The sequence below is a fragment of the Lontra canadensis genome, unplaced genomic scaffold (assembly GCF_010015895.1).
Source record: "Lontra canadensis isolate GAN:19392208 unplaced genomic scaffold, GSC_riverotter_1.0 scaffold6, whole genome shotgun sequence".
NCBI lineage: Eukaryota > Metazoa > Chordata > Mammalia > Carnivora > Mustelidae > Lontra > Lontra canadensis.
In genome coordinates this window covers 33964256-33989280 of record NW_022631000.1, presented here as the reverse complement: position 1 = coordinate 33989280, position 25025 = coordinate 33964256, and the positions used below count along the sequence as shown (strand labels likewise).

The 25025-nt window shown below is 39.9% G+C and overlaps 1 protein-coding gene and 1 non-coding gene across 3 annotated transcripts in view; both read right to left on the bottom strand.

Annotated features, from left to right (window-relative positions):
* The window catches only part of GMPS (guanine monophosphate synthase), a 69595-nt gene extending 45288 nt beyond the window's left edge, over positions 1-24307 (bottom strand). The window contains exons 1-2 of one of the 2 annotated variants that reach the window (XM_032852569.1): positions 24211-24307; positions 1823-2004 (exon numbers count right to left, since the gene is read on the bottom strand). In XM_032852569.1, coding sequence (XP_032708460.1) covers positions 1823-2004; positions 24211-24285 — 257 coding nt within the window. In that variant the 5' untranslated portion in view covers positions 24286-24307. Of the gene's footprint in view, positions 1-1822; positions 2005-22464; positions 22775-24210 lie in introns of those variants that run through there. The other variant, XM_032852570.1, reaches the window with a different exon arrangement.
* LOC116864841 lies at positions 7981-8085 on the bottom strand. Its single transcript, XR_004382098.1, has one exon. It is a non-coding gene; the product is annotated as a U6 spliceosomal RNA (small nuclear RNA).
* Positions 24308-25025: the final 718 nt, after the last annotated feature.

The window sequence follows — 25025 nt, the reverse complement described above, 5'->3', positions numbered from 1 at the left end:
GCAAAGCCACAGGGCTATAGTTCCTACACTCCTACACAGAAAGAACCCAAGCAGAACACAGAAAGACACAAGCAGGACCTAGGAATTGTTTATAATCAGGTGGTAGGAAAAACAATTAGCATTCTATTGCCAAGTATTTGACTACTTTATTCTTTTTTTTTTTTTTTAAAGATTTTATTTATTTGACAGAGAGAGAGAGCACAAGCAGGAGAGGGAGAGGGAGAAGCAGGTTCCCTGCTGAGCAAGACTCGATCCCAGGACCCTGGGATCATGACCTGAGCCGAAAGCAGAGGCTTAACCATCTGAACCACCCAGGCGCCCTTTGGCTTCCTTAGTCGTAAACATTTAGCCTGGCTTAGTCTGCTGAAGACTTTTTTTTTTTTTTTTTTTTTTTTTTTGAGTGAAAGGAATGAAAGAGCTTAGGTATGACAAGGCCATTCAGAATTCTCAGTTTGATTCCCTAAAACTGGTTCTCACTGGCAAACATGAGACAGTCGCATTAGAGAAGCTCAAGGGTCCCTTCTTACTTTAAAGAATCTACAGTTTAAAAGAGAGGACTGTTTTTAACTGTATCTTAAGTCTACGACACAGTTAAATTTCAACCTGTCTTTTCTGCTTTCCAATTCACTCTATTTTAGAAACAAGAATCACAGGATAAACAGGTCTATGAAGCCTTTAAATGTTAACCATTTCTCTAATGGAAAAAAATTATGTTTTTGAGAAAAATTAAATATACTATATTTGGGAAGAAATAGAGCATTAATGTTTAAGACCCAATTAAAGTTACAAACTGCAGTTGTTTGCTTTTGATAACACTCTAATAAACAAAGAGCATCAATTCCATGAGAAAATGCATAGCATTAACCAGAAATTGTTAAAGGAAGAAACTAATATAAGGTGGCTATCATTTTGACTAGTTCTGAGTATGTAAGTTATTGAATTAGAACTTATATTAGACTTGAGAAACCTTCATAATTTTAGAAACTTAGTCTCCTGGGGGATGCCTGGGTGGCTCGGTCCTTAAGCCTCTGCCTTCGGTTCAGGTCATGAGCCCAGGGTCCTGAGACTGAGCCCTGCATCATTGGGCATCCTGCTCAGTGGGGAGCCTGCTTCTCCCTCTACCACTCCCCCTGCTTGTGTTCCTTCTCTTGCTGTGTCTCTGTCAAATAAATAAATACAAACTTTTACAAGAAGAAAAAAAGAAACTTAGTCTCTTGGGATAAGAGGCAAAAGAGACAAAGTGAACACAGAATTCTTCTCATTTAGGTATTCTGGCCACTGTATATATTCCTTTGGTCAAATGTTCTGGGATGAATGAATGACCATAATAGCCAAATACAAGTCTGACCCAAAAATCCAAAAAAATATAAAATATTCAAATGAGAAGTTCTTAAAACTATGCAATTAAAACTAAGGCAATCTTTTTAACTAAAAAAATTTTCCTTTAATTTTGTTTTAATCAGAACTATAGAAGAAAATTTTTTGTAAAACCATCTCATGTCTTATTTTCATTTAAAAATTCAGTGCCCAGGGCACCTTGATGGTACAGTTATTTAAGTGTCTGACTCTTGGTTTCAGCTCAGGTAGTGATCTAATGGTCCTGAGAAAAAGCCCCAGGTCAGGCTCCACACTCAGCATGGAGCTGGCTTAAGACTCTCTCTCCCTCTCTGCCCCACCACCGCTCCCCATTCCTACCTCAAACGCACCCTCTCTCTCAAAATAGATCTTTAAAAAAAAAAAAAAAATTCAGTGCTCAAGCAAATAAATAAAAAATTCCACAATCTAAGCTCAATCTCATAGTAAATAGAAGTGAAAGGGCTACCGGAATCCTTGCTCTTTTATGGCAAATGCTGGGGTTTCCAAGGGAAAGATTTCTGACTGCACAAACAGTTCTCTCACTCTTCGATCTATGACTTTCCCATACTGGGCACCAGCATCCAGAATGACAACAGCTCCTTCATAGTGGTGGCAGCCATCCTTAAGGTCTCCTCCAGCATTCTCCAGCTGCAAATATTAAAGAAAATGTCCTCTTAGTTATAAAAATTAGAGTCCCTTTTAAAAAAAGTGGTCACTGTCAGCTCCAAAAACATACAGAACCAAAAAACTATTAACTTATACATATCCGTTCGTGGGCATACACAAACACTTTAATGAAAGCCAGCGTTTACTGACTATGTAATATAGTCACTTTATGTATAAAAGCATCTTAGATATATTATCTAACATGGTAGGCATACAACCCAGCTATGCCAAAATATAGTCCTAGTTTATGCCTGATATACTGGCATTATTACTAACAGGGCCTCCTTTGAATCTCAAAAGCAACCTAACTTGAACCATGAATTATATATGGTCACCCTATATAACAGTCACAGCATTCCTATGAGGGATATACTGATGAGGAACTGAAGTTTGCTGCCAGAATATAAGCATGCTCAAATTCACTTCATCGGGATTTTTTTGCTTTGCCAGAGGAAAAGGCTATATATATACAGATATATATACACACACACACATACATATATGTGTGTGTGTGTGTGTATATATCTATATCTATATATCCAACCCATAACATTAGAATTTTAAAAAGGTTTTTAAATCTTATCTCTGTCACCTATACATCGATAAGGCTTTTCTGGAAAGCAATTTGGCAAAATGTAAAATTTTTAACTATGTGTGCTGGAATAGTTACCTGGAACTAGCTTCAAATTATTGTAAGAGTAGGTAGATGTGGATGAAACAAGACTGTTTGCCTATGCACTGAAATCACCAAAGCTGGATGATACATACAGTCTTCATTTCAGCTAGCTTCTACTCTGTTTTTGTACATTTTACATAAGACAAAACTTTAAAAACATGTATGTACTCTGGAAAAACACTTGCAGGAAGCATATAATCTAATCCCATTTTAAAATATTTCATCAACAATGTATATACAAGTATGAAGAAAAAACATATAAACAGATATACACAAAAATATTAACAGCAGTTGTGTCTAAGCAATGAGTTACAGGTCAACCTACAATTTTTCCTTCTCATACTCTTCAGTATGTTTTAAATGTTTACAATAAACATTTTTGGGGATCCCCCCTCCAGCTGTAAAATTTGCACATAAAAAAGAGTAAACCTGTCTTTCAGATACTTACGTATCGGAAATCTGAAATTATATATTATGAAATCTGAAATCTGAAATTATGTATCTGTATCCATGCCTCTTCCTTTTCTATTTATAAGAAAAAATAAATGCAGACCTCACAACATCACTAACATTTCTGCTACAGTAATGAAAAAAGCAACAATCACAGCTATCTTATAGAGGACGATTTGTGAGAAGATCCGAACCACAGGCCAGAAAGAACTACTCTGATCACAACCATATGAATACTGAACAGTGTAGAAAAATCAGATCACAGAAAGAAGTCCATTAAATATATTAGAGTACAAGAAATGCTAAATCTTTTTCCTTTCAAACCTTTGTCCTTAGTCTACACACAAACGCACATACTACTCTTTAAAGAATTTATCTAAAATTCCTTAATCTTAATCTATTTTTTTTTTATAAAGAATAGAAAGTGTTGGGGTGCCTGGATGGCTCAGTCAGTTAAGTGTCCAACTCTTAATCTCAGCTCAGGTCTTGATATCAGGATAGGGAGTTCAAGTCCTACAGGGAGCTCCATGTCTAGTGGAGGAAAAGAAGGCAGGAGGAGAAGTGGGGAGCAGAGCAAAAAAAGAAAGGAAGGTTTTGGGGAGCCTGGTTGGCTTGATCGATGAAGCACATGACTCTTGATCTCATAGTTGTAGTTTGAGCCCCATGTTGGCTATAGAGATTACTTAAAAATTTTTGAAGAGTGTTTTTGAAGGACTACTTTGTTAGTATGTAAATTTCTCAGATTTCAGTTCCTTTATTACTGTCAAAGTTTTTGCCAAATCAGTACAACCTGTTTGTTTTTTTTACATTGTAGGCAGAGTTCTCACTTTGCATGATTCTGACATGAATAAATTTCAGTTATCACAGTTTATATCAAGGTTAGTTAACTAACATCAGTCTGCAACAAGGCTCAAATTTCAGTTACCATATATTAGCTGTAATTACACTAAGTACAAATTTCGCTATCAGCTCTTCAATCCAAAAATCATCACATAAATAACAAATATGATGGTCAATGATCAATGTGTCCTTTCTTTTAGAGTTTAATGCAATTGGATACTAGAAAATAAATAGCCAGAGAACAGCTGTATTACGTACTTGTTGCCCAGTGATAAATCCACATGACATTTTACACCTACGGATAATCCAAAGTGGGGGTAGACCAACAAAAATGAAAGTACAGCAAAGAAATGAAAACTTTTACACTGGAAGTGAAATATGAATCCACTGTGAATGCAGTTACAGAAGAAATTGCTGGCCATGGCAGTGCTGACACTGCTGTGGTTTGAGTGCCTCTAAATGTGCAGCCAGAGGAACTTCGTTAATTTACCAATTATCAATGGGCAAAGCAACTGTGATGAAAAGGATTACAATGTCCCAGAGAAAGTAACTCCAGGAAAATCCTTCACATTAAAGAAACTCTTGGAAGGGCGCCTGGGTGACTCAGTTGGTTAAGTGTCTGCCTTTGACTCGGGTCATAATCTCAGGGTCTGGGATCAGTTCCCACAGTTGGGAGCCTGCTTCTCCCTCTGCCCCTGACCCCACTTGTGCTCTCTCTCTATCAAAAGTAAATAAATAAAATCTTAAAAAAAAAAAAAAAAAAAAACTTCTTGGACATATTTCATGACATTTCAATCGTAAAGAATAAAAAGTCAAAAGCCAACAAGGCATAGAAAAGATGCAAAGGAAAGCACGATTCAAACTACTCTTGATTCATATTTCACAAAAATAACAATTCTCACTGTGTTTTAACTTATACTAAACAGTTACAGTATTTTATTTCTCTATACTTGTATAATTAACAGGAAGATTTGATGTTTTAATGAAATATTTGAAAGGTCCCAAACATCGTAATCTTTCCACTGATTAAAATTGCTTTGCATGATGAGCACCCGGGTGGCTCAGTTAGTCATCAGAGACTTTTTTAAGATTTTATTTATTTGAGAGAGAGAGTGCACAAAAGCAGGGGGAGCAGCAGGCAGAGGGAGAGGGAGAAGCAGGCTCCCCGTGGAGCAGGCAGCCCAATGTGGAACTTGATCCCAGATCGGAGCCAAAGGCAGATGTTCAACCGACTGAGTCACCCAGGTGCCTCTATGCATCCAAATCTTAATTTCACCTCACGATGTCATGATGTCAAGGTGGTGAGACTGAATCCTGCAACGTGCTCTGTGCTGGGCAGGGAGCCTGTTTAAGATTTTCAGGGTGCCTGGGTGGCTCAGTCAGTTACACGTCGGACTCCTAGTGTCAGCGCCCGTCATGAGATCAAGCCTGCATCAGGCTCCACACTCAGCAAGGGTTCTGCTGGAAGATTCTCCCTCTGCCCCTCCCCCAACTCTTCTGCATGTGTGCAAATGCACGTGTGCACATGCACATGCGCTCTCTCTCTCTCTCTCTCTAAAAAGAAAGAAAGAAATTACTTCTCCTGGTTTCAGCTTGCACAATCATTTTTATGGTCATTCTACTATTATATAGTGAAGACTGTTGTCTGTATTTCTTTGAATCAACTTATTTTTACTTAATTGAATTTTTAAAGAAAAACATACTGTTTTCTCACCAGTTTTTGAAAATGTTCAATCATATGACATCAGAGGTCATTGAGGAAATCCTTGGCACATTATTTCTACCTCAGCCATCAACCTGCTTAACTGGCAGAAACTTCAATGACTCAGGGGGAAAAAGCAAAAAGGTCACCCGTAACGTAAGCAAAAGTTCCTTTCCCTCAAAACCTAGGCTCCATTTACTCCTACTTCAGAGTTATAAAGTTTGATAGACTTCCAAACCTTAACAGATTAGAAAAAGGACCCTAATGAGAAAAGAAACTGTTAGTCACTTCAATAGTAGAGATAAACAAAATTCAATACTACACAACAGAAAAATCTATTATCTATGTATACAATTAAAAAGTAAACACAGGGATACCTGGCTGGCTCAATCTGTAGGGTACACAACTCTTGGTCTTAGGTTGTAGAGGTTACCTAAAAATAAAATCCTTAAAAGAAAAAGAAACACAAAAGCCTAAAAGGTTCACACCCCTCTCAACTGACTCAAGTCATCATAATAAAGTAAATAATGGGGGTGCCTGGGTGGCTCAGTCGCTAGGTGTCTGCCCAGGGTCCTGAGATGAGCCTTGCATCTGTCTCTCTGCTCAGCCAAGAGCTTGCTTCTCCCTCTCCCACTCGCCCTGCTTGTGTTCCCTCTCCCGCGGTCTCTCTGTCAAATAAATAAATAAAATCGTAAATATTTTTTTAAATTTTTTTAAAAAGTAAAAGATGTTCATAAACGTAACTTTTAAGACATTAATAAACAATATTAAGAAAACAAACCACATCAGTACCCTAATTTAACAAATAAGGCAAAAGAATCTGATAGATTATCCTAAGATGGAATCATTTTGGGATATTCCTGAATTTCCATGTATCACTGAACAACTAGACAGCAAAACCAAAAACTAAATGACAATTTATCTCCCCAAATCAATCTGGTTGGAATAAATTACCATTATCACAAACTGCAGTGTAACAGCATTTGGGTGGAAAACAACCCAGTTTCACTGAATAACTCTGAGAAAAGAATTCCAAGATAGTCAAACAGGTACTCAGTAGAAAGCACAGGGGTCAGGGCGGCAGGTGGCTCAGTCAGTTAAGTGCTTGACTTTTGTTTTCAGCTCAGGTCATGATCTCAGGGCCCTAAGATTAAGTCCCAATTTGGGATACAGACTCAAGTGGGGAGTCTGCTCAAAGATTTTCTCACTCTGCCCCTCCCCCTACACATGCACACTCTCTCAAATAAATAAATAAATAAATCTTTATTTTTAAAAAAGAAAAGAAAGCACAGGGGCCCATTCGACTATAGCAGTTGCACTGGGAGAAGGTGTGCATACCGAATAGTACAATGGGTAGCAGGAGACCCAAGGTAAGGTTTAAAGGGATGGAAGGAGTTTAATCCCCATGAACCTACTCAACTAATGGACCAGGTTCCCTTCTAGAACAAGGCTCACAAATGAGGACCAACTGCTAGGAGCAGAATCAAAATTAAGCAGGACAAGGGCAAGGAAGAAGGAAATAGAAGGGTCAAACTAAAATAGCTGGATGAGGGGCGCTTGGGTGCTCAGTCACTAAGGATCTGCCTTCAGCTCAGGTCATGATCCCAGGGTCCTGGGATTGAGCCCAGCATGGGGCTCCCTGATCAATGAGAGGCCTGCTTCTCCCTCTCCTACTCGCCCTGTTTGTGTTCCCGCTCTCCCTGGCTAGTTCTCTATCAAATAAATAAATAAAATCTTTTTTTAATTAATTAATTAAAATAGGGGGAAGAATCAGAGCAAGGAATCCTCAGAAAACAAGCTGCCGTAACTTTAACGGAGGAGGGGGGCTCTATAAAGCCATAAAAGTTATCTGAATTGAAATTGCTTCTAAAAACTCAGGAAAATTATATTCACATACAAGAGAAAAAAATTTTTAGAAGTCAAATCCCATTCAAAGTTACTCAAAATAAAAAAAGAGAGAATAAGGAATAAAAACATCTCTACAAGAGCAAGCCAAAAAGGGAAACAACAGATCAAAACTGGAAAGTATAATTTCTAAATGAACTAAAAGATATTACGAAAATTATACGAGGCATAAAAGATTATGAATCAAAATTAGACTATGAACCCAGAATCACCAATCTCAAAAGTCTAAGAGTCTGTTTCTTGGTTTGCCTTTCTTTTTTCCCCTTTCGCTCATTTGTTTTGTTTCTTAAATTCCACGTAAGAGTGAAATCATATGTATGTATTTGTCTTCTCTTATTTTGCTTAGCATAATACTCTCTAGCGTCATCCACATAGCTGCAAATGGAAAAATATGGACTGCTTCACAAATTTGAGGGTCATCCTTGCACAGGGACCATGCTAATCTTCCCTGTACCAACATATATCCTTAACAAATTACTGGGCTTTAAAGAAAACAAACCTTACAATATTTTGGATAAAAAGCACACATGACTCATAATTCACTCAACTATACATTTGTTGTGTGTACTTTTCTGTATCCATATTTTATTTTATAATAAGATTTTTAAAATAAAACAAAAAGGAACATTTACTTCACACCTAGTATTTCGTGTGCTTTACATATTATCTTATTCATGATATGTATTTCTATTTTACAGATGAAGAAAATGAGACTCACTGTATCCCTTGCCTAGGGACACGATGGCAGAAGCAAAAGGTAAATGCAGGCCTTTCAAACCCCAAAAGAATTAACACTATAGAATTAAAGTGGGTAAATATTCACTATATTGGAAGACTACCTTCAAAGTTATCTTAATTTCTAATATTTTGGTACTTAAAAGAAGTAAGCTTTAATACTTTAGAAAGTTTGCTTACATGAATGAAATAATATTCTGTTGATGTCTGAGAAAAGTAGTATTACACTATATAAATGATTTTGGAAGTTGAATTTCATCAGTACTAAACTTATTCAGGTATTTGCTCTTCAAAAAGACACTTGAGTAAACTTCAGTTGCCAAAATAAGTTTTAGGATTAAAAGAGATTTTTAAGACCCCACCACCACCACCACCACACACACACAGACATTTTAGTCATCTGAAATACTCAACTACCGAGAATAATCATTTCATTTCCAGAAGGCGACTGGAAGTAGCATATTTACTTATTTAATCTCACCACACCTATAACTCAGGAAAAATTACATTTTCTTCACAGAATTATCTAACACCTTAGGTACTTTAGAAACGTCAACAAACTTCACTGGAGGCTTTTTTTTTTTTTAACATATAATGTATTATTTGCTTCAGGGGTACAGGTCTGCAAATCATCAGTCTTACACAACTCACAGCACTCACCACAGCACATACCCTCACCAATGTCCATCACCCAGCCACCCTATTTCCTCCCACCCCCTTTCACTCCAGCAACCCTCAGTTTGCTTCCTGAGATTAAGAGTCTTCTTTATGGTTTTTCTCCCTCTCTGGTTTCATCTTGTTTCATTTTTCCCTCCCTTTCCCTATGACCCTCTATCTTGTTTCTCAAATTCCTGGCATCAGTGAGATCATATAATTGTCTTTCTCTGATTGACTTATTTCACTTAGCATAATACCCTCCACTGAAGGTTTTTCTTAAGAAACTATCATCTCACATACAACATTGAATGAAGTTGGAGCCTTCAGTTAAAGGGCTAAGTCAAAGAGTTAGACTCTCCAGCTCTTGACCTTATCATATGCTTGTGTTCTCCCCTCCTTTTTTTATTTTTGAGAAATTCTAAACCTACAGAAACCTACAGAAAGGTTGAAAATATGGTATAGGGTGCCTGGCTGGCTCAGTCAGAGGAGCATGTAACTCTTGATCTTGGGGTTGTGAGTTCAAGCCCCACCCTAGCTGTAGAGATTACAAAAAATAATAATAATCATAATAATCATAAAATAAAATAAACTCAAAAAAATTTTAGATTTAAATAAACTTTAAAAAAAGCTATGGCACAATAACCCCCCCGTCCACCTAAATTCAACAGTAGTAACGTTCTGCCACATTTGCATTATTTCTATCTATATATACTTCTTCCTCTGAATTACTAGGAAATAAATTATAGATACCTCTCTTCCAAAAAACTTTCGCAGCATGTACTTACTTCCTACTAACAGAGACATTCCCTTATATTACAATACACAATCACACCCAATAAATTTAACACTAATGGTATCTACACACGAATTTCCTTAAATGTCACCACTAATGTCCTTTATGGTTTGGTTTTGTTTCATTTTGCAGACTGTAGAGCGAGAGCACACAAGCAAGTGTGGGGAGGAGCACACGGAGAGAGAGAAAATCCGGAAGCAGATATCCCCATCCACTGAGGGTGGAGCCTGATCCTAGGACCTTGAGATCATGACCTGAGCCCAAATCAAAGTCTGCCACTCAACCAACTGAGCCACCCAGGTGTCCCTGGCTTTTTTGTTTTGTTTTGAATTCCACAACCCTATCAAAAACCACAGACTCTATACTCACACTGTCATGTCATTGTCTCCTTTAATCTAGAACTATCTATCCACCTTTTTACAGTCTTTTAGGACATGGACATTTTTTTAAATATTCAAATCAGCTTTTTGTAGAATATGCCTCAACCAGGATCTATTTGTTGCCTTATTATTAGATTCCAGATAAACTTTTGGCAACAATCTTACACTGGTGATGTAACTATGCCTCTTCCTAATAAAACACAATGGCAAGGACACAATGTCATTTTGTTCCACTATTGATGATCCAGACTTTGATCAGTTCATTAACAAGTCTATGTGCTTAAAAGTTAAAAAAAAAAAAAAAAAAAAATCTGATTTTAAGTCCTCCCCCTGCTTAAAAATCCTACAATGATTCCCCCTCAGAAAAAAGTTCAATTAAGTCCAAAATACCTTCCAAGCCCTATAAAGCCTTGATCTAATCTTGAACCTAAATTGCTATTTAAACACCCCCATGATCCAACAGAGGGTAATGTCCTCTTTAGCTGAAAAATCCCAACATGGATAAATCAATCTCAGACATGCCAACTGAAAGCCAGACATCTCTAAAATCACACTATATCTTAAATTTTCTATTAGCTCAGTGACACAGCTGTCACTGCCATGGCCATAGTTATGTACAATTTGACATAAAATCCCTCAAGAGAAAGAGATTCCCTGGAGTCTCAGAAAACTTCCCTTAAAGCAGAAAGATGCCCCAAGGATTAAGCAAAAAAAATATATAGCTGAGCTTGGCTGAAATTCATCTAGAATAGACATTCTGAAGCTTTATATAACTCACCAAGTATGTCATTTCTCTATGTATTCTATAAACACTGAGCAAGACCCCTGGAGAGTACAGTGGCCTCTTACCCTAGTAGTATCGCTGGACAAATGCACCCCTTTAACATTTAAAAACCACTTGAAGGAGGACTGAATTCTGGTTACTACCTAAAAAACTTCCATTGACATCTTTTGGTAAGATCAAGGAAGCATCAAAACTTGCAGAATGAGTCATCAATGGCCTGGAAAAAAATTCCAGAAGTAACTGAGCACTCTCAAGAAATGGTGAATCATCAAAATTCTTGATGGCATAGATGTGTGGAAAAACAGATTTTAGACAACTCAGATCAAAAACTAACTTAAAAGTGTCAGACTAAACATGCAGAAAGCTTAAAAAATATCAAAACTAATTTAGTTCATATCTTTTTAATTGTAAATGGTATATAATTCTCAAAAAAGTCTAAATCTTTTATGATATATATAAAAAATTCTAGGTGCAATTATTGAATACAGGTGACAGTTATGTAGCAGTTCATTTTACGTATATGTATAGGAAAGAAGTTTGACCACATGCTTACATCTGTTTAGCTGATTAGGAGCTTTTTTTTTTTTTTTTTAAGATTTTATTTATTTATTTGACACAGAGAGAGATCAGAAGTAGGCAGAGAGGCAGGCAGAAAGAGAGGAGGAAGCAGGCTCCCCGCCGAGCAGAGAGCCCGATGCGGGGCTCGATCCTGGGACCCTGAGATCATGACCTGAGCCGAAGGCAGCAGCTCAACCCACTGAGCCACCCAGGCGCCCCTGATTAGGAGCTTTATATTTAAAGCCTTTGCTCTACTTAGTCATGTTTTTTAAACAACTTTTTTTTTTAAAGATTTTATTTTTATTTATTTGACAGACAGAGATCACAAGTAGACAGAGAGGCAGGCAGAGAGAGAGAAAGGGAAGCAAGCTCCCTGCTGAGCAAAGAGCCCAACGCAGGGCTTGATCCCAGGACCCTGGGATCATGACCCGAGCCGAAGGCAGAGGCTTTAACCCACTAAGCCACCCAGGTACCCCAACTTATGCATGTTTTTAATATTCTATATGTAACATTGTATCATTGGCCCTAATTCTTCACCATTCCCTATATCCATGCCATTCCTCATATGACTTTGCAGTTTATCTTGTTTTAGGCAGAATGTATTTCCTCACTCTTGACATTGGGCTCAACCATGAGATTTGTTTTGACCACTATAATAACGGCTGAAATGGTGATTCTACTTGCATCCTGTGAGTCTGCCATTATGAAAACACCATCAACCTAGTAGTCCAATAGACAGGTGACAGTAGTGGAGCTCAGCAATGCTGAGCTGACCCACAAACTCATCAGCACTAAATTAATTCACATGTCCTTCTGAAAATTTTTAATACCACCTAAAGTAAAATTTTACAAAAACTGTTTAACACCAAAGCATCCATGGCAGGTTCTCAATCTGTAACATACTATGATTCTGCTTTCCCTAGTCATATATAGTAGAAATACATAAGAATACAAGGCAAAATTATTCAAAATGGCTATAATCATGCTTAGCTCTCTATGACCTTGTCCTTAAGATACACATTATACTGATTCTCTAGCTTTAGAAATTTAAAATATAAATGCATACTTATCTTTTTTTAAGGGGGTAACTAATGAAGGAAAGACATCAGGGAAAAGGAACCACTATTAATTAACCTCTGGAGAGGTAGGCCTGGTGAACCCAAGATTTACCATACCAGGATAATATGCCTCACGAACAGACAGAAAAGTTCTTATAAAACATATGCAAATACTGCACTAATGCCAAGGCTGCATTAAGAAAGAAAGAAATAAAACCCAGGGGGCACCTGGGTGGCTCAGTGGGTTAAAGCCTCTGCTTTCGGCTCAGGTCATGATCCCAGGGTCCTGGGATCGAGCCCCGTATCGGGCTCTCTGCTCAGCAGGGAACCTGCTTCCCTTCCTCTCTCTCTGCCTGCCTCTCTGCCTACTTGTCATCTCTGTCAAATAAATAAATAAAATCTTTAAAAAAAAAAAAAAGAAATTAAAACCTAGCCTTATTAAATCCCGAGTGCTTCCAATTCTGTTTTCATCAGCTTTACTGTCAAATTATTTTTTTTATTTTATTTATTCCAGAGAGAGAGAGTGCACAGGCTTGCATGCAAGCAGGGGGAGGGACGGAGGAAGAGGGAGAGAGCGAATCTCAAGCAGACTATCCACTATGCATGGAGTCCAACACAGGGCTCAATCTCATGACCCTGAGATCAGGACCTGAGCAGAAATCAAGAGACGTTTAACTGACTGAGCCACCCAGCCACCCTCAAATTATTTTTGAATTTAAAATTCAGATTGCTATTATTAAATAAAGAAGTTGTTCATTCCTACTGGTACAGGTTTAAAAAGCCAATCTAAAAGTAGCCTGTCTGCCCACAAACCACATCCTACTTCCATTAAAATACAGCTGAACAAGGTACTTTTCAAAATACCCTTAAGGACAAAATATTATGATGCAATTTTTTTTAAGTTTATTTTACTCTACCAACTTCTGGGCATCAAGATTATTATAACCTAAATATTCTAAACTGTACAAAATAAAAATACCAAAACCTATTAGGGTCTATCCTCTGACCCAGTAATTCCACTTCTAGGTTTATCCAAAAGTAATGAACATCTATGTCCACAAAATCTGGAAACAGTCCACATGGCCATCAACATGTGAATGGAATAATTCTAGCATATCCTATAGTGGAATACTACACAACAATAAAAATGAACTACTGATACAATAACATAGATCAATCTCAAAAACATTATGCTGTGTGAAAGAAGCCAAAAATCACTAGATGGCTCCATTTATATAAAGTTCAAAGCAGACAAAACTAATGTCTGACTATAGAAATTGGAACAGTGGTTGCTGCTGAAGGAACCAAGGAACATGCAAGAACTTGGGAGTGACAGAAATGGTTTTTATCTTGACTGGGGTAGTGGTTACACAGGTATATACATTTGTCAAAATTCAAATTGTACACTTAAAGATCTATACAATTTGCATATGAACATTTTACCTCAATAAAAACAAACAATTTGCATATGAACATTTTACCTCAATAAAAACAAACAAAACAAAATACTTACTAGTGACCTTTTTCAAACCATGTGTCTCCACAAACTGAAAAACAATGTTACAATAAGCAATTGTTTACCCTCAGCCTTCAGGAGCACCAGATGGTCGAGCCCAGCCATGGTGTCAAAAACAAGGCCAAACTTCAAATCTAAGAGCCACTCCATTACAAAACCAAAATCTACCAGGTTAAATCCACTTAAGTGAATTAAGCATCCAATTAACCGTCCATTAAAAGTTTATACTTTTATTCCTAATTACCTTTAATTTCCTTTTAAAAGGTTATCTCCTCAGACTAACACTGTAAGTCTGGTGCCTTATTTCACCCAATCAGATGTCAGGAGTTGGGAGGACCATATCTCACAGTTCATGACAATAATGCAACAACATGAAAATGCTATAACTTACATAAATTATAATATATATAAATTATAACTTAGGATCTCACAACAAAAATGGATCAAAGACTTAAACATAAGAGCTGAAGCTACAAAGCTTTTAGAAGAAAACAGACAATTATACAAGATTTAAGGTCATCAGTAAATGCTCCTAGGAGGCAAACTATAAAACAGACTCTTACCTATAAAGAACAAAAAGGATTGCTAGATGGGAGGGTGAAGGATGAGCTAAATGAGTGATGGGTATTAAGGAGGCACTTGTGATGAGCACTGGGAATTATACATAAGTGATAAAACACTAAATTCTACTCCTGAAACTAATATTAGGCTATATGTTAGCTGGAATTAAAAAAAAAAAAAAAAAAGAACTTGGGGGGGGAGTGGGAGGAAACGCTCTTTAAATGAGATACTAAAAGATAAATGACAAAAGAAAATAAGTTGAACATCAAAATTATAAGCTTTTATGTTTCAGAAGACACCATTAAGAAAGTAAAAACCCAGAGAATGGCAGAAAGTATCTGCAAAGCACATTTCTGTTAAGAAACTTGTCACTAGGGGAGCCTGGGTGGCTCAGTGGGTTAAATCCCCTGCCTTCAGCTCGGGTCATGATCCCAAGGTCCTGGGATAGAGCCCCGCATCCGGCTCTCTGCTCAGCAGGGAGTCTGCTTCCCTTCCTCTCTCTCTGCCTGCCTCTCTGCCTACTTGTGATCTCTCCCTCTGTCAAATAAATAAATAGAAATCTTCAGAAAAGATGTTCAACATCATTGGTCATTAGGGAAATGCAAATCAAAATCACAATGAGATACCACTTAATACCCACTATGATGGCTATAATCCAAAAGACAAGCGTTGCAAAAATGTGGAGAAATTAGAACCTCATGCACTCCTGACAGAAATGTAAAATACTGCAGCTGCTTTGGAAAACAGTTTGACTATTCACCAAAAGGTTAAATATAGAATTACTACATGACCCAGCAATTATATACCTAGTATATACCAAAAAGAAATGAAAACTTATGTCTACACAAAAACTTGTACAAGAATATTGATAGCAGGGGCGCCTGGGTGGCTCAGTGGGTTAAAGCCTCTGCCTTCAGCTCGGGTCATGATCCCGGGGTCCTAGGATTGAGACCCACATCAGACTCTCTGCTCGGCAGGGAGCCTGCTTCCCCCCTCTCTGCCTGCCTCTCTGCCTACTTGTGATCTCTGTCTGTCAAATGGATAAATAAAATCTTAAAAAAAAAAAAAAAATTCATAGCAGCATTATCCATAATACGCAAAGAGTATAAAAACCCAGTGTCCATCAAATGATGAATGGATAAGTAAAAGGTGATATATCCATACAACAGAATATTATTTGGTAATAAATAAGGTACTTAACACATGCAAAAGAAAGATGAACTTTGAAAGCACTGCACTACATAAAAGAAGCCAGTCACAAAAGACTACATACTGCAAGATTCTAGTCATATAAAATGTTCAGAATAGGCAAATCTGTAGAGACAAAATATATTAGTAGTTGCCTAGGGCTGGGAGAGAAAGGCAGGCCAGGTAACAGGAGGACTGATTGCTAAAAGGTACAGGGATTTATTTTGGGGGTGATGAGAATGTTCTAAAATTAACTGTGGTTGATGGTTGTACAAATCTATGAGTACATTAAAAACAACTGAACGGTGCCCTTTATACAGCACAATTTTATGATATATGAGTATCTCAATAAAGCAGTTATAAAAATATTTTTTTAAGAAAAGTAAAGAGTAGAATCTAGGTGGTATACCTAAATGCTGACTAAAATTTCTTTTAACTTGTCAGTTTGAAATTTTTCAGAAAATGTTAAAGGGGAAAAATTACAGCATTAAAAAGTTTCACTCTTACCAATAAACAAACAAAAACAATGATTTATCTGTAAGTATTTTTTTTTAAGATTTTTTGTTTATTTATTTGACAGACAGAGATCACAAGTAAGTGTAGAGGCAGGCAGAGAGAGAGAGCGGGGGAAGCAGGCTCCCCGCTGAGCAGGGAGCCCGATATGGGACTCGATTCCGGGACTCCAAGATCATGACCTGAGCTGAAGGCAGAGGCTTAATCCACTGAGCCACCCAGGCACCCCTGTAAGTATTTTTTTTAATTATTTTTAATTTATTTATTTGAGAGAGATAGAATGAGAGAGAGAATGCAAGAGTTGGGGGGGTAGGGGGAGAGGGAGAGGCAGACTCCCCGCTGAGTAAGGAGCCCAATGTGGGGCTTGATCCCCAGGACCGTGAGATCATGACCTGAGCCCAAGGCAGATGCTTAACAAACTGAGCCACCCAGGCACCCCCCCGTAAGTATTTTTATATTCATCTAAATTTTCCCAAATTAGTTAGGGATTCTTCATCCAAAATTTGTTCAAAGCTGCATTTTACAATACTGGAGTCTTAGATTTATATTCATAATTAGACTTAGAGGATAAAAATTACTTAAAACTAGTTCTCCCCAATTACAGACAAGGTGAAAGCGATTTAAATTTACATAGATCTCAGTTAAGTTTTAAGAGACAAAAAGAATTCTGTCCTCCTGTGACAAACAAGAATAACAGAATTTTGCAGGTCCAAGCAGCTTTAAGTTTGGGGAAATATCCCCTGCAAATGTTATGGTAGCTTAGAGCAGATTATTTTACCTGTTGGTCAATTTCAACAGTGCTGGTTCTTACCTTTTAGAAAACAAGTAACTTGACACTCAGTTTTTAAGAATTTCATAAACTCTTAGTATAGTTACTAATTCAGAAATAATTATTCTAATATACACATTAGGATTAAATTTTAGCCAAATTTTAAACAGGATGTCACTGTTGAAATCAAGATCCAAACTCAGGGCAATATGTGCTCTATAACTGGAGTGACCATATGGCCCAGTTTGCCAGGACTGTCCTAATTTACAAGTTATTCCCACACCTATCCATTATCTCAGTCTTAATTTTTTAACATGTTAATTTTTAACCTATGAATAACTGCATTAAAGTAACATAGGATGGGGTTTGTTACACTTTCACTTTATACTCCCTACCTTCTAGTTCTGCGGAGTACAGGTACAATGAACACAGAGTTCTCACTTCTAACTTCAGGTTCAATCTGAAAGCCAACCACTGATACCCCATTTCTTTTTCCAGATCCTTTCCTAATAAAATGAAGTACACTTGGACAGGGACATCTAAGGGTAGACAACTCTATCCAGCCTTGAGTGCCACAGCCATTGCTCAGCTTGCAAGTTGCACCAAACCTCAGGCCACCATCATCTGGTCACTGGGAAATATGAATAAGGCATCTGTAAAGTATATGCAGGGAAGAGATATATATGTTCCTGTGCATGATGTCCAGAGAGAGTAATTTGAGCATTCTTGCTAAAAGAGTTTTGCCATTTATTTACTTTATTGTATAAAACCACAAGTATTTCTTTTCTTTGGTAATATTTTATTTTACATCAATTATCAATTTTTAGCAATTCCTTTTATGTTTAAGTGCCCCAGTTTAGACAAAGAATTATAAGGTCACACTACTATAACCAAACCCCTTGCTCCCTATGACATTATAATGTACCATATTAGGGAATGCACACACAACTATATAAACCATCTCCTTGGTCCTCAAAACAATGACCGCGAAGCCGTGGCAAGGGTCCACCACTAGAAAACCAACTAACACCACATTACTACTATAGCAGAGCTATTTTTTTGAATCACTGTGATTCTTAAGAAAATACAGAAACTTTTCTATTTCACAATAAGAATGAAAAAGGTATTCTACACAACCCAGAATTATACATGCTATACAAAAATTCAAATTTCTATGAAATGATTACTTTTCTGTTGATTCACAAAGATCTTCAGAATTATGTTTTATCCCTAAGGACTTTATTCATTTTGAGTATCTAAACAGTCTAGGTTAGTAGGAAACATGAAGACACACTGTAAGCACCATGACAGAGGTAAATTTTATTCTTCTGTATAGCAAATAAGTATTCATTACATTAAATAGCATCCTTTGAAATAGGAATCATTAAACAGCCTTTTAAAAGTATCAAATACATTTGAACAAGTCTACATTTAAAAAAAAAATACTTAAAAGACAATTATCTTCCCTAAGTAACAAGTTGGCCCAGATAAAGACAAGGCTATCTGAGGTTCCTGGAGGAATTTCAAAACCTTCCAAGTCTAACAGGAAACAAAAAAAAAACTATTTCTTCTGTCTGTAACAGCTCTTACATTCTAGATGAAGATTTTTTTTTTTAAGGTGGGGGAAGGGAAAAAAGACAGGGAGGTAAGTGTGAAGGGGAAAGGGACATACTCTCTTAAGCAGGCTCCCTCCCCAGCGCAGAGCCTGATGAGGGGCTCAATCTCACAACACTGAGATCATGACCTGAACCGAAATCAAGAGCCAGATGCTTAACCAACTGAGCACCTAGATAAATATCTTAATATCTGAACAAAATCTGAAGCAGGAAAAAAACAAAAACAAAAACCTTTGACCTTTAAATAAACGTTCTATAAAGTTATCATAAAAGGACAGTTGTTTAATACTCATGCAACCCAGGTAAAAAATGTTATCTCTCAATTCAATTCAAAAACTTTAAAGGGGCGCCTGGGTGGCTCACTCATTTAAGCATCTGCCTTTGGCTCAGGTCATGATCCCAGAGTCTTGGGATCCAGCCTTACCCCTCGCGCAGCTCATGCTCTCTCTCTGTCTCACTTCTTTCTTTTTCTTTTTTTTTTTTTTTTTAAAGATTTATTTATTTATTTATTTGACAGAGATCACAAGTAGGCAGAGAGGCAGGCAGAGACAGAGAAAGGGAAGCAGGCTCCCCGCTGAGCAGAGCCCCTGATAAGGGGCTGTATCCCAGAACCAGGGATCACCACCAGAGCCGAAAGGCCGAGGCTTTAACCCACTGAGCCACCCAGGCACCCCTCTGTCTCACTTTCTCAAATAAATAAAATCTTAACAAAAAAATAAAATTTGGTTTGTCTTATTTAAAAAAAAAAAATTTAAAAATGCCAATTTTAAAAGTTTAACAGATGTCGTTAAAGATTCTATATCACACACAATTTATAAAACACCTTTAATTCAAGTATGATTTACCCCAGTCAACATTTCAGTAAAGGTGATACAGCAGGTCCCTCCAGAGTCTGAGGCTTAGATAAGGCCAAAAAGTGGGAAACTTGACAAGTAGTCCAAGTAGCCCAGAACAAAATTCTGATAATCCTACCTTAATAAAACAGAAAATAGTTACTATGTCTGATACTTGACCTATATATTATTCATATATAACACGGAGTAGCTATAAAAAAACGTTTTAAATAAACCATTACATAAAATCTTAACTTCTTAATTACATTATCTCAACTCCTTAACTAAGAAAACTATAACCTCTACTTTGGATAATTAATCAGCCCAAATGTTTTTATAGATTTTAGGTCTCTCCCTAATTTCTATCGTGCAAAAGTGTCATTTTAGAAAATCCTAATACGAATTGAAATGTACCAGAATAGGAATCAAAATCAGCTCTTTCTTCCCACTTTAATTTATGAACCAGGATTTACACAGAACTTTCAGAGTCAAATTGATGTACAAAGCAAGCCTGGGCACAGTACTTATATTTCACTCCAGAGGGAAAGGTGGTTCAGCGGTAAACTATGGAAGAGAGATGCCTACTCAGATTTCCAAGTGGATCTCTTAAAAATATCTTATTTCACCTAATTTATTATGCATATTATCTCATGTTTACACATCTCTTTACTTGAAATGTTTCTTATGATCAATGACGTATCATAGTTTAACTGGAGTTTTTTCCTCCTTAAGAGTACATGAAATAATAATAGATTTGATGAAATACGTTATTTCCCTGATGACCCCTCCTCAAAGTGCTTCCAATTCAGTTCACATCTAATTGTTACTCCCAAACACAAAAACTAAACAACAACAACAACAAAAAAAACCATGCTTGAGTATGCTATAAAACATAAAGGACCTTGAAATAAAATTAATCAGCAATTCACTTGAGGCTTTTTAGACTCTCCTTAAAAAGCAAATTAAAACAAAAACATCAACTAGGAAAAAAAAAATGATGTTTATACTCCTGGGACAAACAAATTTGGAAACTGAGTCTTGAACTTAATTTTGTGAAAATACCCTTCTCAAATCACCATATATTTTTCAAAGTCTATAAATTAGGATTGAGTCCTCCTATTAGTACAGTCATTTCCTCCACTAGCACAAAGATAAGTTTTAAGTCTCAAAATAGAAAAATGCTTTGCAAGTGAGCTAATGTACAGGAAAAAGCTGTACAATGAGGTTTACATTAGCTTCTGAGGTCCAAAACGCCAAGTTTGACTGTCTTCATTTCCCTTTATAATCCTGAGAAAAGAGCTTCACGTAGTCTACGCATTTTCTCGATTTGAAAGAACATATCAGGGGCACCTGGGTGGCTCAGTGTGTTAAGCCTCTGCCTTCCGCTAAGGTCATGATCTCAGGGTCCTGGGATTGAGCCCCGCATCAGGCTCTCTGCTCGGCAGGGGGCCTGCTTCCCCCTCTCTCTACCTCTCTGCCTACCTGTGATCTCTCTCTCTCTCAAATAAACAAAATCTTTAAAAATAAACAAATAAATAAATAAAAGAACATATCGGTACCTTATCTTTTCTCATTTGTTCAACAAAGGTTTTTTAATGTTTGGAAAGTACTAAGCAATCTTAGTAGGAGAGAACCTACTAATAATGTGACACTTAGCACCGTTTAAAGAGACCACCACCTGAATAAGGTAACTGACTTGGAACACCAACTCCCACCTGACTTTTAAAATCCCACACACATGAATAAAATTTAAGTAATCTCTTAAAGCCAGGCTCTAAACAGTGTGCAGGAGATACATCTTGCTCAAGTTAATCTCCAGTTCAAAACTATGCATTTATCGCAGACAAAATCGACTTTGTGAGGGTCTGAAAACTCCAAGCCAACGAAAATTTCAATACAGAAGTGAAAGCGAAGGTGCTCCATTCAGAAGCGAGACCAAACAGGAGGGTCTATAGAAAAAAGTGAGTTGGAAGCGATGAGAAGCGCAGCGGCGACCCAAACGTGCTCTCCCCACATCAAGTTGGCAACTTTTCCAACACCCCGGGACTCCCCAGTGCCCCAGCCCTCGCAACGCGGTGGCCGCGGCTCACGTCCGGGAGAGGGCTCGCCACCGCGGGGAGCGGATCCACCGCAAACAAACGTGCCAAAGCAGCAGCTAGCAGCTAGGGGCGGGGTTAGACCCACGCTGCTGCCCTCGGAGAAGGATGGGGGGGGGTGCAGCGGAGGGAGCGACCCTCGGGTCACCGGCCCTGACCAGGGACTGACCGGAGGACCGGGGAGCGGGGGAGAGGAGGGAGGGCTCCAATCACGCGGCTTCGCCGAGGGCCGGCCTCGCCGCCGCGGACCCCAAGGCCGGCGTTGGGGAACGCGGAGGGCCTCACCGAGGGCAGGCGGGAAATGGGGAGGCGGGAAGACTGGAGGCCAGCACAGCTTAAACGCCGCACGCGAGGCCCCGACCCTGCCTTGCCTTCCGCGGACCCCAGGAGGTCCACAGAAGGCCCCCAGCCTCCGAAGGGACGGGGTGAGGGCTGAGGAAGCAAACACACACACCCGCTTGCCTCCCAACCTCCGCCCTCCGGCCGCGCTCCTCGGGCTCCCAGCCCCACAGCGGAGCGGGGGAGGCGAGGGCTAGCGGCGCGGCCGCTGCAGCTGACGCCCTCCCCGACGCCGGGAGACGAGCGGGCGCAGGAACCCCGACACGCAGACAAAAATCAACAAAGCACCTGCCGCTCCCGAAGAGAAAACACGCCACAGGCCCCGACCGGGGACTCTCCGACGCGCAGCTGCCCGGGCCGCAGGGCTGCGCAGACGGCTGGGGGGAGGGGGGTCGAGCGGTGGTTCCCTGGCCCCGAAGCCTCGCCTACGCCCGGAGGCGGTGGGGCAGGGAGCCCCGCGCCAAAGAACTGACCTTGGAGTCTCCGTTGCACAGAGCCATCGGGGCCGGGGCCGGGGCCGCGGCAGCGGTGGCCACAGTATGAGACGGGGCGGGAGAGGGCCGGCGGGGTCGACGCCGCGGGCTGGGGCTTGAGCAGGAGGCCTGGTTTTAGAAGCGGGAGGGCGCGGAGAGGAGCTAGCCGACTGCGAGGCGCCGAATCTAGCAGCAGCCGCCGAGCGCGGGCCCCAGCGCCGCGGGAGAGAAGACCAGCAGCACGCACGCTGCCCCCGCCTCCTGCTTCCGCCCCGGCCGGCCACTGGGAGGAGCCAGAGCCCGTTCGGTTAAGTAGCCAAACCGCGGACACCCGGCAGCGGCCGCGGAGGCCAGATAAGCCCGCCTCGGGAGGAGGGGCCTTCGGGTCCGGCCCCGCCCCCAAGTCCTTTCCCGCCGCCGAGGTCAGCCTCCGGGAAAATAAACCCGCTGCTTCTCCGGCCCTCCCGGCCCTGGGAAGTAGGGCCTTTGCCGCCCGGCCCCGCCTCCGCCGCCAAAGTCCGCCCCCCAGTAGGAACCCCACCCGCCTTCGCCTCCTCTAGTCCGCCCTTGGCGGGGAGGAGCCCGCACCCAACAGCCCTGCTCGTGTCCCGCCCCCGCACCCGGCAAGGGGCCTGGCGAGGAGGAGGAGGAGCCCAAGACTGTCGGCCCCTCCTCCGCCGCGAAGGCCCTCCTCTGAGGAAAACCCGAGCCTCAGAAAGCTTTCAGTAGGCTTGCGGGCCGGCAGCCTTGGACCTCTGTTAGAGGCTGGGGGAGCGGAGTAGGAAGCCTCCCGAGAGCTGGGCCCCTGGGGGAACTCTTAGCCATTGTCGCGGCCCCATCTCAGGTTGTGGGGCATGGATGGGGCAGCCAAGGCTACTGGGAAGGGTTTCGTCGTGACCTCTCAAGGGATGTCAAAGTGAAATTTGATCATGTGGGTCCGCAAAAGTTCTACATGGGGTGCAGAATTTCCAAAAGGAAGAGGTTTGCGAGCAGCAATCTGGTGGGATGCTGGGCCAGGGAACTGGCCATGAAACTCTGCACAGCGCCCAGTATTTTTATCCAGATGGTTTGTGGGAAAGAGGCTACAGTCCTTCCAGCCACTCCTTGGCTACCGGCAAGATCAGGTATTACTTTAAATTTGGTCACCTGGGAAACTAAATCGGGGTTGGAGAATAAATAACACTTGGAACAGCTTCCAAATTCACAAAGCCTTTTAACAAATATTCAATTACTACGATACAGCCATTTGCTGAGCTCATGCTCTGGGTCAGGGTCCAAGTATCAAGGAGCTAGAGTAAGACAACCCTGACTTACAAGAACTCTTTTTATTCTAAGCTATTTCATGAAGGTAGTGAGGTAGGATTTACGTTCTTGCCCACTTTTTTTTTTTTTTTTTTTTTTTAGATTTTATTTTGTTAGTTACAGAGAGATCACAAGTAGGCAGAGAGGCAGGCTGAGAGAGGGAAGCAGGCTCCCAGCTGAGCAGAGAGCCCGATGCAGGGCTCGATCCCAGGACCCTGAGATCATGACCTGAACGGAAGGCAGAGGCTTAACCTACTAAACCACCCAGGCGCCCCTCTGCTTTTAAATAATAAAGAAATTGAGGCTTAGTGAGGTAATGTGCCTCTCTGCCTCTCGGAATAGGAGGTAGGGGGTACTTGATCTGGAAAAGGATAGACAATTTATTACCATTGGGAACAAAAGTTCCAAAATCCATTGACCACTGAGTCAATGTATTTCACTTACCCTTTTTTGGGCTGAAAAGGGGATACTTGAAGTTTCTAACGCCATGGATACTGTGCTCTCTTGGTAGGTCTGCATGAGCGTCAAGAGACCAGTGTAGTAACCAATAGGAGAGACTCAGCTTACATCAATATCCACGCAGAATGGAATGGAATGGAATGTGATGTGCCAGCGTTAAGGATTGGCTAAAGCCCATCTATACTAGATAATACCTATTTTAAATATATTCTAGTGGTCACCTGTGTTTGTTGCTAAGGTACCAGGATCCTTATATCTAAAGTTCTTCTGCAGCTTTTGACTCTATTGACCCCTCCCTTGTTCTTGAAACTGGATTTCTCTTAGTATATCATAGAAGTGTCTTTTCACCTGTAAGATTGTTCTTGGTCTTTTTGTTTTGTTTTGTTTTTAATGATAATTGATATTGTTTCAGTCACCTTTTCTTCCCCCTCTTTCTGTATCTGTCCTACAAGAGGAAGCTTATGTATCACTTTTCCTCAATATTTCCATTCCCTACCCTCTTCTCATCTTACTCTTCAGCTGTGTTTCTTTGGGGTACTTGTTTAAAAATCAAAACTAGGGGCGCCTGGGTGGCTCAGTTGCTTGAGAATCTGCCTTTGGCTTAGGTCGTGATCTCTGGGTCCTGGGATGGAGTCCTACATCTGGCTCCCTGCTTGGTGGGGAGTCTGCTTCGCTCTCTGTGCTCTCTCTTTCTCTCAAATAAATAAAATCTTTAAAAAATAAAATAAAAATAAAAACTAGTTTTAAAATATCTTTTAATAGGCTCTATGACAGCTCTCTCCTCTGAGTTCCAGATACAT